The following is a 15,958-nucleotide window of genomic DNA, read 5'->3' as shown; positions in this document are numbered from 1 at the left end:
GGGTGATTATGACACCAGCTGCTGACGGTTTTGAAATGGTATTGATTTATTTGAGGAAAAAAGCAACGCTAGCCCATTAATTTCTAAAGTAAACACATTTTGTTATTTTACATTATCTTTATCAACAAGTGTTTAAAAGGAAAATGGGCAAATTATGGGCTTGTTAAATACCAGTATCACTTTCACAAAATGTGATGCGAAAAAGCTATGGGATGGAGAAGTAATGCAGAAAAATAAATCAGACTTTTGTTTAAAACAAAATCTCCTATAAACCCCATAAGTTTAGACTTACAAGAAAGGAAAGGAGAAATACCTGATCTCTGGAATCAGGAGGAAGAAGATCTGACATGACATCTTCTGTGACCCTATTCCAGTTGGAAGAAAAGGAAGAGCAAAGCTCAGCTCCACACAGCTGGGGCTCAGCAATTTCTATTCAAAGTTTCAATAAGCTATATAAAGCTTTCCTACCAGTTTAATCCAGCTATAAAACACAGTTTTCATTCCACGTATGCATCTCTGCATTCACACAAGCCTTAGAGAAAGCAAAAAGAGGATTGAATTGCAGAGAAAAGATGAATAAGCATCACACAGATCACTTCAGTGTTTTTTCAGGCTTTCCTTGAAGACTTGCCAGGCTTGCAACTTTCAAGATAGACTTATGAACAATATCACAAAGCCTGTTTTATGCTGTGTGCATCAGGGTGAAATTTTCAAATACTGACTTTCACAAGGACTTACGCTCTTCTGTGAGATGGACTGCCCACTATTCAGCCTGTCTTCTATGGCAAGTGACTTAGCTGATGCTGCAAAGAAGACAGATCAGTTCAGGAAAGCACTCAGGCTACTGTTCCAGACAGAAAGAGCTTGGATGTTTAAGTTTGGCACCTACTTTAGGTGTGTTTGAAAATCCTGGGTAGAGGATGTCTCTCTTGACTCGCAAAAGCAGTGCCAATCTTAACGTGTTCAAATCAGGCTTGCACTACATAACTTGCAAGTTATGATTTGCATGCAGTCCCTGAGATGTCATTAAGTTACTTCATCACAGGTAACACAATGGTGGTGAAATGCTCCAGGGGCCCAGTAAGGGGGCTACTGCAAGTCTGTTGAGCTGGGAAGAGCCCTACAGCAAGGCGCTTATCATCTATGTGGACAGAACAGGCAGTGGCTGAATGAAAGGAAGCACTGTTGCCTCCATTTGACAGTAGGGAACGGAGATAACACAAATTCATTGATTAATCCAGGCAGGGGGTATGTAGCAGAGCTGGGATTTGGCCCAGAGCTCTGGGATCCCAGTCAAAAGCCTTAATCACACGCCCATCCTTCCTGCACCCCTCTGCAAGCATTGTGCATTTCTTTCTTCTCCATGGTGCCAGCTGCAGACTTCCTGAAGTTGGAGTTGCTAGAATTAATGGCACGTCACTGAGAACTGCAAAAGGAAGAGATTAACCCACCTCCCCTTAAAGTAAAATTACAGGTGCCTTCTAGGCATAAACCAAACTTCAGCTCTTTTCTGCAACATTCAGCTTCACTTCACTAATTCTTAAAATTACTTTGGAGGCTTTTACATGTAGATCCTTACTCCCAGTGCCAGCAGGTGGGAGATGAAGCATCCATAAATCCTGATCATTCTGAAGATTTTCGTATATCCTCTAGACTCCAGTGCTGTATCTTTCTTTTTCCCTTGAGCTAATGCTTCAGTAGCTGCGCCTTGACTTTCAAATGTATTAACTGAGTTGCCAATCATCATTATTATTTTTTTCTTAGCAATCTCCCAGCTTTACTTCAGCAATCCTCCTGTCCCTTTCAAACTCCAAAATCCAAATTGCAGAAAAATCACTGTTTAAAGGCTGAATTTTGAAAATAAAATAAAATAAAATAAATATTAAATTCTAAAGAAATAGCTGGTCCCACAGGTGAGATTCACTGAGTCTTAGGTCAGCTTTTGCAGCTTTCCCTGTAATACAAATGACTTTTAGTCTGTGAAACCAGGAGGATTTCCTGTAAACTAGGCATGTATGATAGTTCAGGCAACTTATTGGATTCCCTGGGGGGCTCTTCAGGGGGTGCTTGCAGCAGTTTGAGACACTCTCCATTAGAACAAGCAGGTAGTGATGCATTCCTTTTCCTTGAAGATTCAGCTTGCACACTATAGCGTAGGGTGCTAAGTAAGCCTGGGGAGAATGACCTCTGAAACAACGGGAGAAGCAGAAGGTCTTTGCACAGGAGGCAGTGCTCCAGTCCTGCAACATGGATTAGAGGGTGGAAGACAGATTCAGGAGACCGGAGGTCATAATATCTTTGTGTTATTCAAGCCTTGCCGTTCCCATGGTTAAGCATTTAGACGAATATTTTAAGAAAAGGGGTTAAAAATAAAGAAAATGTCAATGGTTTTTTGCTGTGCAGAATTGTTTCTTTGTGATAAAAGATTCTTTAAAAGACATTCTTTGTAGAACAGAGGTTACTGTGAATACAAATAGCCACTCCAGTGAGATAAAGAGGTGGTTCTGGAATGACATACTCAAAAAGAAAGAAAAAAAAGAAAAAAAAAAGGCATCTAACACAAATAGTAATTTTTAAAAAATGCTAAAAGAAGGAAGAATCACTACTCTGTACATAAAAATGAAAAAATCAATGTCCTTCTCTCACTTTCTTTTCATTTACCAAAGTTTTATACACAAGAATTTTGTTGGTTTACCTCCAAATTCCCTCTGTTGTCAATGACAGAAGGATCAAATGCGTTTGCTTTAGTTGAGAGTGTAAAGTTGGAAGAAGAAAGCTATAAAACTAATTTTAGAACTGGATGACTCTATGTATGCAGCAGGCTGGATCAGCTCCACTAAGATCAAGAGGATGATGAAAGTTACAATGGAAAATGATGGACAAGTACTCAAATGGATCCATACTGTTAAATTCTGATTTAGTATGCAACAGTTTTGGGTTTGCTACTGTTATCACTGAGGGGACTCAGATGCCCGCATTATAACAATACGAAAAACCTGAAGTTGTTCAGGGTGGAACACTACAGAAATCTCAGATATCAAAACTTTTGTTAGAAATTTCCCTTTTTATGGAAGAAAAACCCCCATGCTTTCCAATTTGTGATGTTACAAAAACAATCGCTGGCATAGCTCTGCCCTAAGCATGCATACGTTAAACCTAGCTGAATTGATAAGTATGACAGTTCAAAACATCATTACTCCTCATCTGGCGTGCAGGCTGTGGGTATTTCTGGCTCTGCTTTCCTGTTGTTAATTCTAATGACTTCCCTCCATAAGAGGGGACACAGTCAAGCAAAATGATGAGACATTCATGAAAATCTCTTGATTGCTAGCAGTGCTTTGTCTGCAGCGACCCACTGTCTCAGCTCCAAGCATTCTGCTAATTGTGTTGAAATTCCAAACCCACACAACTGGCCAAGTGAAAATTAGGAGTGTCCTTTACAGCTTTTATTATTGCATTTTTCTTCCAGGAAAAATATTAAATCTCCCCTTGAAAGAGATGTAGTAAAAATTTCTTTGCTAGAATGACACTCCTTCCTTTGGTCTTTACTTCTGGAGTCACTTGACCTCACACAGCATCTTGTCACAGAAGGAGCCAAATTTGCTTTCTGAAGATGAGTGTCTAAACAAGCAAACCTTTGTAAGCTACTCACAACTTTATTAGCCAATGTCAAGAAATCAAGCAAAGCATCCATCCAGATCACGTTACCAGTCAATAATTTAGGCAGCTTCTGAGCCACCTCTTGGTGTCCACCCTGGACAGCACAGTATTTGTAGAAGGCTGAAAATGTTGCATTTCTTTACTTAGATTACATGCACCCTTGTTCTTTCATGACAGCCATCTAACGAGTATCCAATTAAAGCAGTATGCAGTACCACACTGTGAAATATGTACCCTTGAAAGTTAATTCCACAAAGCACACATTTAAAATGGCATGGCGTATTTTTTAGAGAGCTTATACATTATTATGTTTTTGTTGAAAAGAAAGGTAAGGCTTAAAGAATACTGACCAACACGTAACTCCAAACAGTCTCATAATAAGACATTTTTATGAACATGGAATTAGATACTGTCATACAAGACTGCAGACAGCATGCTAAAGAAACGTACTGCTTCCAGTCAAGGGCAGAACTGGAGAATTTTCATCGTTACAGGACATAGTAGGTGACAGACACCTCCTAGAAACAGCTTGCATCATTCAAGTAACTAACTTATGACGGTTTAAAATAAGATACTGTCTTATATAATCAGCTATTAATATGTCACTTCTCACATGTAAGTTTTTGTTTACTTTTTAAAAAACCCCAGTTGTATAGGCTTGACATTATAGAAGGATTTGGCTTTACCTGAATCATCTACTCTCAGCTTTTTACTGGGATTGTCACCACTGTCATCATCAGACATTTCCATCTCCTCTTCCCGGCGGATTCCCATGAGCTGTTCACTGTGAGCATTTCGGAGCTCCTAAAACCCAAAATGACCTTTTGTCAGTATTAGCTTCCATAAAGTCATTATGTATTATTTAGTATCTGTTTTTAATACCGCTCTGATTTTAATTATGCATCATTTATCATTGTAATCATATTTATTTGTATATGAATATTTATAACATCAGTACCACAGGGAATTCTTCCTGTGAAAGAATTGAGTTTATCAAAGATAACACTCAGGGAAAACAAGACAGAAAGTGAGTCTTCATGTTAAGTGATGTTTAGTTCTGCTAAACATAGGAGAATGCTTTAACAGCAAGGACAGTACTTAAATCTGTGTATAAAGCAGACTGATAAAAAAATTATTAGACCGCTTAAGGTAGAGATGATTCTTGCTTCTCTCTGCCACCTGGGGTAGGATTCATCTGGCCAAGCGTAGGTGTCTCCATTAAACAAAGTCATATTAACTGCATCCTAGAAGTGCCTAGTTCTCTCTGCTGATGATAAAGGGAGCCAAGAGCAGCCAGTGCAGATGGAGTGCTCTATATTTTATGTGTCCGCTGCTGGCCAAAGGCATCTCACCCTCTCTCCCTATGCCCAAATCACCTCGGATTTAAAAGACCCAGCCCCATAATGCTGTCCCAAAAATCTCTGCATCTTGATCTAAAAGGAGTGCCAGAGTGGACAGCCCGGTTGCTGCAAGGGCAGGCAGAGAGCCCACACATGTCTCTAGGTAAATGATCAGCAGGCACACAGGCTCTGTAGGAGTCTAGACGGTCTTTGTTCTGGGTAGAAAAGCTGGCGCAGATGTAGCTGCTGGCTTTTTAATGGCAGCACCGGGAAGATTGAGAGGACTCTATTTTGCCCTAATAATCCTGTCAGGTGTAACACGGGGATGCTGCACTGTGATTAGTGCAGGCCTTGTCAGTTCGCAGACAGCTAATTTTTCTGCCAACAAAGAGCTTAATTCCCAAAGAGGTGGTTTGAAATCTTTGAAACAAGGAAGAGTCGTGTGGAAGGAGGAGACAGCATTGAGGAGTCGGACCGCTGCTCGGTGCAATTAACATCGGCTGTCAGAGAGGGACTGTGTGAAAAGAGGGAAGGCGTTTCCCTCGAGCTGTACCCTTGGTTCATTGGCAGATCTCAGATATTCTGGTTAAATGTGTATGTGTCCATTAATCTAAGCAAAGGCAAGGGGGCTAATTAGTAGGCATTTTACAGGAGAATAATTTCAAATTAAAAAAAAAAAGTTATTAAAAAGGTAAATTGCTGACCAGCATCTCATGTAAACAGAGGCACCTCCAGAAGAAATTAGCAAGCCGTTCCTTAATTCCTTACTGGAAAAGGCCACCTGCACTTTTTCTTGGGGAAGCATATTGCATACATAGCAGACATCCGCTTACATTTACTCCCTCTTTAGGGGATAGATGTCCTTGATGCATCAATGTCTACATTATCAGCAAAGTCAATAATCTTCCATGGAGAATGTCTATGTGTATGAGTGTTTGTTTTGGGTTTGGGTTTCTAGCAAAGCTTTCCTAAATTCAGAAAAAAATGGAAGGTGGTCAGGTAATTAAACAAGTTAGCAAATAATGTCATGGTTAGAAAATATGATTTAAAGCAAATATGCCATTTGCTAACATTTCCATCATATTTCACATCTGGAAAACAGGCATTTCTAAAATATATTTTTTCAGTGAGAGTCTTCACATATTTATGAATTGTTTTAGTTGTCCTCTTAGGAAAACAAAGGGAATAATATTTGAAACATTTCTGGAAAGTCCAACTCTTACACATTTCAGTTTATTAAAGATTTAGAAGCCAGCAAATGAATGACACACAACATCCCTGTACAGAAAGTTAGTTTAAGAAGGGATGGTCTCAATATAATTGAAATAATCTACTAGCAAGTCATGTTTTCATACTTCTCTAAATGATAAGACAAACATCAATTCCCAACTCCCAACTTTCAATTGAACAAAGTCTTTACCCACTACTCATATGAAATATTTGTGAACAAAATGCAAAATACAGTTTGTACCAATAAATTATGCTAACATTTTATTTTAAGTGTCCCATTATTGTGAAGTCATTTGGTATTCACCATTATAGCACTGATAATAAAGAATTCATTTGGTATTCATGTGGATGTTACATTTAGTGCCATTGGTATTCAACTGTAATTTAGCATTAGTTAATGGGCACTTAAAATGTTACGCAAATGATTTATATCACAGCACTTCAGTGTTTCTCAAACTAAGTGTACAACACTTATTTTACAAGTGTACTACAAAATAATTAAATAAGTGCACCTTACCTTCTAAAGTTTTTACTCTGAGACAGAGAAAAATCATTTAGAGGACTGTGATAGTAACAATCAACATACTGTACTACATGAAGGTAAACCAAGTGTATGTTAAGTTGCTCATATTAAAAAAAAAAAAAGGAAGAAGAAAGAAAGAAAACAAAGACAGCGGTACTTACTTTTTAAAATACAGGCTCATAGCGTATATACTGAATTAAAAACGAAAGCTGGATGACCAAAACACAGGATGAGGTCTAGCGCTTCCTTTGCCGCCACCGGCAGCAAGGGGAAGTTAGAATCCCATCTCCTCTGTTCATGCCTATGACAGTCACGCATGCGTGGTTCCAAATTGCTAACTCTGTATGGTAGTATGATTACATTTATGCTGGTTTCTTTGCAAGCATAATAATTAGAATCAATACAAGTGATGTGTCTACTTTTTGAAAGATCAACATAAAACGAATGGGAAGGAGTATGTCATAATTCTGGGCTTAATATGCTTAGGTCATTACTTAGGAAAGAAATTCTCTTATTTTTAGGCAAAGTCATCTTATAATGATCATGTGATGGCACAAAGAGAAAAAATATCTGTGCTACAGAATACTTCTTTTAAAAACAGATCACGATGACTCCTAAAAAGATATTTTTCAGAAATATTTCTTAATTCTATCCTTAGTTGAAAATACCGTTCCTAATTTCACTACTTCAGTTCATTATTTTAGGTAGTAAACATAATCCTCCAATGATTTCCCAAATTTTGCATGAAAAATAAAACCACATTGCTCTCTGTCTTAGTGTTATTTAATGACTATTATCATAATGAGAGCAATGGGAGCAATTCATACTGTAGAGGAGAGTATATAATGGCCAGTTGATTAACAGCTAAAACAGTAGCCGTAAATACTGCTGAATACACTATGTCCAGCTACAATCACACTCGTTCTGTGTCAATCCAGCTGTGAGATGATGGATAGAAAGTAATAATAAAATCACCAACCTCAGAATGCTTTCGCCAAATGTCTATGTTCTTTCGCTGGGCTTTCGAGAAATGGTCCCAAGCTTTTTGTCTGGTAGAAGCGTTGAAAACGGCGACAATCTGCTCAACTTTGGTGAACAAGGAAGTCAAACAAGACAAGCAATTTATGTTGTGATCACTATATAGAAGCAAAGCAAAGACACTAGGAGTCTATGGATGATGTCATTACTGAAACAACATCATCAATATCCATCCAATGATGTGTCTTTTGTACTTACATTTTACCAATGTTGGAGATGTCTCCCTTCAAGTCTGTCTCCATAACTTTAGTCTACACAACTTATAACTATGTACCAAAAACCATGCATGCAGCTGCTTCCCCGTGATGTCTGCTACAACCCTCTGCACAGCCATGTGCCTTTGTAGGTGTGTGACTACAGAAATGACACTTGAGGCATAAACCTGACACGTTCCCCTGTGGCAGCTGCATACAGATGAGCAGGCTGTACAAATGTAAGCGTGAAAGACAAGCAGGCTCTCCTTTGAAGGGTGACTATCTGATAGTGAGAATTTGTCAGTAGACGGGAAGGGCTAAACCACACATTAATGCTGCATTCTGTAGCTGCAGCTGCTGTTTCTCTTTTATTTATTATAAATGGGCTCACCTGTGGTAGATCATTCTGTCCTGTGTCCACAGCCTATGTATGTTTAAGTACATGAACAGTCACATTTTTTTGCATATAAGATGAAGAAGAGATGTGAAATGGGCTTCCCTCATTCAACTCTAATGAATTTGTCCCGAAGCCAGACGTCAATATTTAGGTCAATTATCTAGGACAATTAAGATCTTACGTTTTTAGCTACTTGTTCATCCTAATTCAGAACCTCTTCTCCCAACACTCTTTTCTTTCTCTTTGCATCAGTTACAAGCAACGCTGTCCTTCCACAACAGTGACCTGCCTAAAAATTATTTGACCAAGATTTAAATTGCCTTGATCCCAGCACAGTTAACTGAAGGACCACCAGGAAATACAAATTTTCTACAAATGACCTGGGCTGTGCTCCTGAGCGTGCAAATGTGCTGACCTATGAAGTCAAACTGAAAAATGCCTCAACTCTTGGACAAGGTTCTTGACTATTTATCTCTTTAGATTCCTGGGCTGAAACAATGTCTACTGTTTTGTAACGCTGCAGCTTGAAGCACCTCCTTCCCCTCTCATAGAGAAATGGTGGCAGGAATGCCGTAATGCCCTCTGATTGGGGCTCTCATCGAGCTGATCAACAGCTGCTCTTCTTCTCCCTTCAAGTCACAGATGCAGAGGATCTTATACATAACAACCCATATTTTGTAAAACAATGAGCTCACCTAGTAAGTCAGTTACGTATCTTTCCCCTCTAGATCTGAAAGTTAACCTCACTCACTTGAATAGAAGCACGTTTCTTCCATCCTCTTTTATTACCTATTTTACAGGCTGCTTTCAGATTGAGGAAGCTTACAACATTTTGAATCACAGATGGAAGTTTGTCTTTGTAATCAGGGCTGGTTAATTAACTCCTAAAGCCATAGAAAATAAATTTAGTCTTTTAGAATTAATACTTCTATGTAGTTTATACTAAAGAAGGTGCCTCAAAACTACTGGCATGATCAGAACCATTTGTGATCAAGTTTTAATAGCAGATGTGATAACTTCAGCCTATGAGAACTTGCTTGGAGTGAAAGGTGGATGTATCAAGGAAGTTATGCGGTGTATATTCAATTAATTTGAAAAGAATGAAAATGCTAAAGCAATCTATTATTGTGTGTATAGAAACTAAGGCTAGAATTTAATTACTATCATGTTGATGACCCAGGTGCTCAGAAAATTTTGCATAATTAACAATCTGGTTTTAGTTTGCAAGTGGAAATTCAAGTAGAAAAGATTCACAAAAATATGAGGAAGGCTGGTTTGCCATTTTCCACTAATAGGTATTAATAACATCATATGAATTTTTAAAAACATTTGAACTTTAAAGTGTTCAATTTCCATTCTGTGAACAGATGCTAAGATTTATCAAAAGTCATTATATGATTATTTCAGAAACTCTCCGCAATGGAAACACAAGCTAGGAAGATGTCAAATAGTTTTTCTTGCATAAGTGTAGTAGACAAAGTGAGCAGAGAATGGTTCTCCTTCACTTTCAGGAATTAAAAAAAAACTAAAGGAAGTAGGATACTTGGAGTACTAGATGCTAAAAATCAAGGCATTTAAAGAAAGTTTATCCAATAGGCAGCTAGGGATAATTTAAAAAGGCAAATGTAGAGGAGAATAGTAAATTAGTACATATCAAAGACCAACATTTCGCTACCTTGTTCAAAGGAAGTGTCAACACACATGCAACTATTTCAAAAAGCACCAGCAATATAGGCTATGAAGTGTTGCAAACACCCACAGGTAACACCCAACATAAAAGGTCTCCAAGCATTGCATCAGAGATAAAAAGCAGCCAAGGCCATGGTTTGACAGTATAGGAAAGTGGCTTCACATCTTTTTGTACTCCATGATAATCCTGCGTTTATGTGCTATGAGATGGCAATCCAATGTAAAGCCATTCTGCCAGTTCACAGTTTTTCAGTTTCCAGTTTCTTTGCTGGTTAATTCATGTTGCATAAGGATTAATTTGTTCTCCCACAGACACCCTGGAAGCCTAAAACTGGAAGAACTCCTGTGCTCTGTGTAATTGGAAGACAAGACATAATGTACCCATCCCTGATCAGGATCAGATTTGTATTTGTAAATGATCCAGCAGCACACAACCCATAAGGATGGTAGATTCATCCCTAAGAGGAAGCCAGGAAAGTTTATATTAGCTGAGAAACTCTACAGTGCATTCATTTTTCCTCCACATCTAGGTAAGATTTGGCCAAAGAGAGGGCCCAGATTTTGGGCTGTTATCTGCAGAATCGGAGCGAAACCATTGCTCCTGGTTTTGTTGCTGACCATGGTTTTCAGACTATTTCCTGACCTCTAGAAAAAAAATTATAAAATGAAATAACAGTTCATGTCTATCTCCGTAAGGCACCTTTAACTCTAGAATGCACTGTACTGTCAACGATGACTGGTAAGTAGAATTATTAAGTAACATGAAATATTCATTGTCAAACATCTGTTGTTAAGTTCTATGCTATATCAAATTTTCATTGACCATATGCAAAGATGTTTCCTTACTAAATTAGGGTTTAAAAAACTGTATTGTTCTAGAAGGGTCCATACTACATCATTGTTTTTCCTATCAGCATAACTTACCGGATGTAAAAAATTGCATCTTTCCCAATGACTTATTCTGTAGCTGGTAATTTATGTGGTGTGTTTCAAAATATTATTATCTAATTGTTTTTCTGCTGAGTTATAAATAACTAAAAAGACCCAAACAAGTAAGCCTAGACTGATATGCAAGTGTCAGTGTTTAACAAATGTGGTGTAACTACAATAGCCTTTATCAGAGGTGCCAGCTCATAGTAAGCATATTAAAAGAAAGTTTAAACCTCAGTTTCTGTTGCCATCAAGTTATTTGTTATCAAATATAAATGTAAATTTATTTACATTTGTTATTGTTATCAAGTATAAATGTAAAAACAACCAGAAAAACTAGGAACAACAACAAAAATCCCTTAAACAACACCTGTAGAAGTTTTATACAAAATTGGATTAAAGGGAAAACTAGAATATCTCCAGGGGAAGACAATATATGATACGGGATATTTGAAAATGATACTACCAGAAAAGAACATAAATAAATGAGAACCAACGCATAACCTCATCTGTAGATTAAGAGGTTGAGAGAACACTTTTACCTTCCATTACATTTATCTAGCAGGCTATTTTAAATACATGATTGAGTGAAGGCTGAAATTTCTCCTTGGGTTCAGGAGACAAGAAGTATTCTATTTTCCTTTGCTTATTACATTTTCAGCTGTCATGAATATGTGATTATTTTTCATTTCTTGTATGCAAAAATAAAGAACACCAGCAACCAAATGCTTTATAATGCATAATAATAATAATAGTAGTAGTAGTAGTAGTAGTAGTAGTAGTAGTAAAAAAAAAAACCAAAAAAAGAAACTGCAACACGTGTTAAAAACAAAAGTCTTTGCTGCCAGATAAAATAATCAAGTTTCATGTAGAATTTCTCTCCAAACTACACCAATTAGGGATACAGGATGAAAAGGGCTTTGCACTAAATTACTATAAGTGCAAGAGTAGAATATATGGCAATTTAGCTCAGAAAATTCTGTAAGAGTGCGACAATTGACATACAGGGTAAAAGAAAAATTCCACCCATAAAATTACGGTGTAAAGGAAACTGTTACAGTAAATGTATAACATGCTTTTCAAATATAGATTCACAGCACAGGGAGGATATAGAGTTGGCGTGGTTTGGGTCAGTAGCCTTGTCGCTGAATTCTGACTAAGCTGGAGTCTGCCAATCGATTTGGCTCCAAGCCCAGCAAACCAAGGAATTACAGTAGTCAAGGCTAGATGCTGTAAGTGGATGAATTAGAGTCCCCAGGTCAGTTTTGGATAGGAAAGAGAATGTTTTTGGCAACAGTTCTGAAAGGCATTTGGCAATGTACTGAACAGAAATTACCATTAAGTCCAAGGCTAAAATTGCATGTAGGCAAATGACATGTGACATCAATAAGAGAAACGGTAGACAGATTGCAAAGTAATGAAATAAACATATTTTTTAAATTAATCTCAGCCAAACCTCAGTCTTTTGGTTATGATACTGTTTACTTTCAGAAAAGATTTTTCCTTTCAAACATTTACAGCTAAAAGCCTTCAGCCTCCCTGTTTTACCCAATTCACATGTCACAGAGGGAGAAACCTCTGCAATTGCCATTGACTGGCAGGGGAGGAAAACATAAAAGCTGGAAATATCACTCTGGAGAAGACTTCAGATAATGCAAAGGATGGGTCCTAAAGTATAGCATACCATCAGCTGGATACATAAGCAAAATCCATTATAGATTTGTATAATGAAGACAGCCTATCTGCCACAAAGAAATGGCATCTTTGTTTTGGTTTTGATTTTGTGGGGGTTTTCCGTTTCTTTTTTCTTTTTAAATAAAAAAAAAAACAAAAAAAAACAACAACCAAAAAAAACCCCCAAACAACCCCAAAATGCCCCCCCAAAAATATCTATGCATATTAAAAAAAAAAAAAAAGGTGCAATTCAATCAGATAAGAGAAAGCTACTGTTTGGTCTTCTTGCTGTCTGGGTGGCCGTAGGTTCCTTAAGACATAGTCTTAAGACATAGCATGATAAAGCATAAAACCACAGGACTTCTCTATTATATCCCAAAATTCTGAACACACCGAAAGCATGGTGCCTCCAGTGATTTACCTCCCAAATCGTTTTGCTGTGTGGGAAGTCAGATTGCAAGGCTGCCATTCCTCAACTCATCCTACTGCCAACAACCACATCTGTACTAGTGATCAAAACCAGCCAGGGACCATTCTTGTTCCTTGAAGTCAAATGGCACAATATGCTGAGTGTCCCTGCAGCAGCAACTGTTCTCTCTCCCCAAAAAGATGCTTTTCAGTAAACTACTTGGCCTGCACCGAACTCTCAACTGTGTGGGAAAATGTTAGCTGGCCCAGAGCAACAACCTTCTTACTGTGGAACAGTATGGACAAGCCTGCCCTAGCTCAGCTTAATTTAATCCTATAGGCAGAGTCAGTGGGGTCATCTTTTACTAGCAGTCTCACCTTTTCTGCTCTAGTCCTGACACAGAGGTCCCAGTGTTGCACAGAACCATTACAAGGCTTACCAGAGGAAGAAGGATGTTTTCCTCTTCCGTCTACCCTGCCTCACCTACCTGAATACTGGAAAGAATGAGAAACAAGTCTAAGTGTCATCCCCCTAAATTGCACTATATTATTTCTACATTTCCTTTTGACTAGGCCTACAGTGTTTGAGACCAGGAGGAGGTGTGCCTGGAGTGACGGTTGATCCCTCTTTCTCTTCCATCTGACTAAGACTGGTCTTAGTCAATATACTTGCAGGAGTTATTAAGAGGATGAGTGGATGTCAGTGGTCTACACTTGAGTGACGGAGGAAGAAATATTTTTTAATAATACAATAAGCAGATTCTTCTACATAGATAAAGGACAAAATAAAAAATAATTATACCACAGCACAAATTATAATCCCTGGTCTTGTAAAATCATCAAACCTCAGTGTCAGCAGCTGTTTTCCTTTCTTCTCAATGCTAAGAAAGCCAGTGAGGAAGAGTGAAAGAAGGAGCATTATGGGGATACTGAAAACATCCCATTTTCAGAATTTATATTGAAACCTGCAAAGTAACTTGCCTGAGGTACGTATATCAACAATTAATAGTTCTAGAAATGGAAGAACACTCCTTGTTAAACTCTGAAATAAAAATATACACTCTGATTAAAGAGAGCCCAGTTTGCTCTGCAAGGTATTGCTAGAAGATCTGTCTACAAAATAAGCTTTGAAAATCTTTTAGGTTGTGAACGTGGTTTAATTTACAACAAAGAAACTGACAGCTTGGTGTAACAGCAAGTGCTGGCATCATGCCATGTGATAAATCACTTGGACTCAACAAGACCGCTTCACCTCCATGTCATTTCTCAATGAACAGGAACCTGACATCAGGCCAGCACAACACAGCAGGGCAGGTAAAAATGTACAGTACTTGCTTCTTTAATGCCACCATCTTATATTACAGAACAGATTTTACGGACTTTGCTTGACATCCAGAAAACAAAACAAACAAACAAACAAACCCCCCCACACACAACCGCACCCCACTAACTCAAAGGAAGATTTAGTGAATGCTACTTTCTTCATCAGCTTGACAAGATTATAAGACGTTCCCAACACACTGCTCTTGTTCTCGTCATTATTTATGGTTAGGCAGACCTTTTTTTCAGATTTAAAAATAGCAAATGTAGGAACAACTATTTTTGGCAAGCCTGTCCAAAAAAAGAACCCCAAGGGAACTCTGAGATGAAGGAACACAAATGTGACTGAACTCTAGCAGGGCCCAGTAAGTGAAGTTGTAATAATTGTCAAAGTAATAATTGTCCAGGGATCTTTCAGATTAGAATGTTCCTAAGAGTGCTGTGGGGTTTTTTTGGCACAATATGGTTTCTTTTGTTGAAGAAAAGGAACAGAGAGGTGGATGAGGAGGCTTCAAAAGCCATAGCCTCTGCTGGCAATCAAAACAAAAAATCATCTCACACACATTATGTAGGGACATTTACTTCTCCATTTGTTGCCATATCTTATGCTCCCTTGCCTGCCATGTCTTGTCATCTTTTTTTCTTTGTTTACTGCATTCGGTCTCATTTTCCTTCTGTATTTTTTTTCCCTTGTTCACTGTGTGTCCTTCTTTCCCCCCCGCATAATCTACCCCTTTCCAGAACTCTTTTCCTACCCCATAACATCTCTATCATCACAAACTACACCATTTGGGACAAATCCAGTGATCTGACATGAAGCGAAACTAATGCCTATTGTAGGGAGTAAGTATTTCAACCAGACATGGTTATATAGGATTATTCATATTCATATTTATGAAGTTTATTCATTCACTTCTAAGAAGCCTGAAAGGTTTTAGAAGTGCAGGCCACACGATATGCACAGCCAACTCAGAAAATCTTTTTGGTGAAACCTCCATCTTTCCTTCCTTTCTCCAATGTCTTACTCTCATCCCTTGTTGTTCATTTCCACACAAAATTTACAGTCCAGTTTTGCAAAGTAACAGGCCCCTACCTCCATCTCTACTCAGCAAGGGAGCTCAAAACCACACACAGATTTCCACACAATTCAAGCATATACTTCTTGGCTTCAAACCTTGCCTTATCATCTAGGAGATCCTGCAGGATCCAGGAACATGGCCTAAGTTGTCAAAATGGGGCCTTAGACTGAAACCTTTCAGGAGGCAGTGCACTTATTTTGCTATAAAACATCATGCATATTTAATGGCCTACTTTAAAAAAAAAAAAAAAGGCTTAAAAATAACAGAAGAGCTTCTGTTGAAATTCTGGCCACGCTTAAATCAATACCAAGATTCCTATTGACTTTAGGTGGAGTGAAGGCTACACAATGAAAGCAATGAAGAAATTCAAAGAAAATGAAACACAAAGGAATAAGCGATCTGAAACACTACAGGTTGCAACCACAAAGGCTTATACTGCCATAAAGTGGGGAAGAATTATAGAATGCAAGGTAAAA

The 15,958-nt window shown here is 38.1% G+C and overlaps 1 protein-coding gene across 2 annotated transcripts in view; it reads right to left on the bottom strand.

The window, feature by feature from the left end:
* The window catches only part of ENOX1 (ecto-NOX disulfide-thiol exchanger 1), a 369,827-nt gene that overhangs the window by 59,128 nt on the left and 294,741 nt on the right, over positions 1-15,958 (bottom strand). For both annotated transcript variants that reach the window (XM_037378075.1, XM_037378076.1), the window contains 2 exons: positions 7,733-7,839; positions 4,347-4,464 (listed from right to left, as the gene is read on the bottom strand). In XM_037378075.1, coding sequence (XP_037233972.1) covers positions 4,347-4,464; positions 7,733-7,839 — 225 coding nt within the window. The remainder of the gene's footprint in view (positions 1-4,346; positions 4,465-7,732; positions 7,840-15,958) is intronic.

Source organism: Falco rusticolus, chromosome 2, assembly GCF_015220075.1.
Source record: "Falco rusticolus isolate bFalRus1 chromosome 2, bFalRus1.pri, whole genome shotgun sequence".
Lineage (NCBI taxonomy): Eukaryota > Metazoa > Chordata > Aves > Falconiformes > Falconidae > Falco > Falco rusticolus.
Note: the sequence above shows the minus strand (reverse complement) of the source record. Positions and strands in the feature narration are given on the sequence as shown.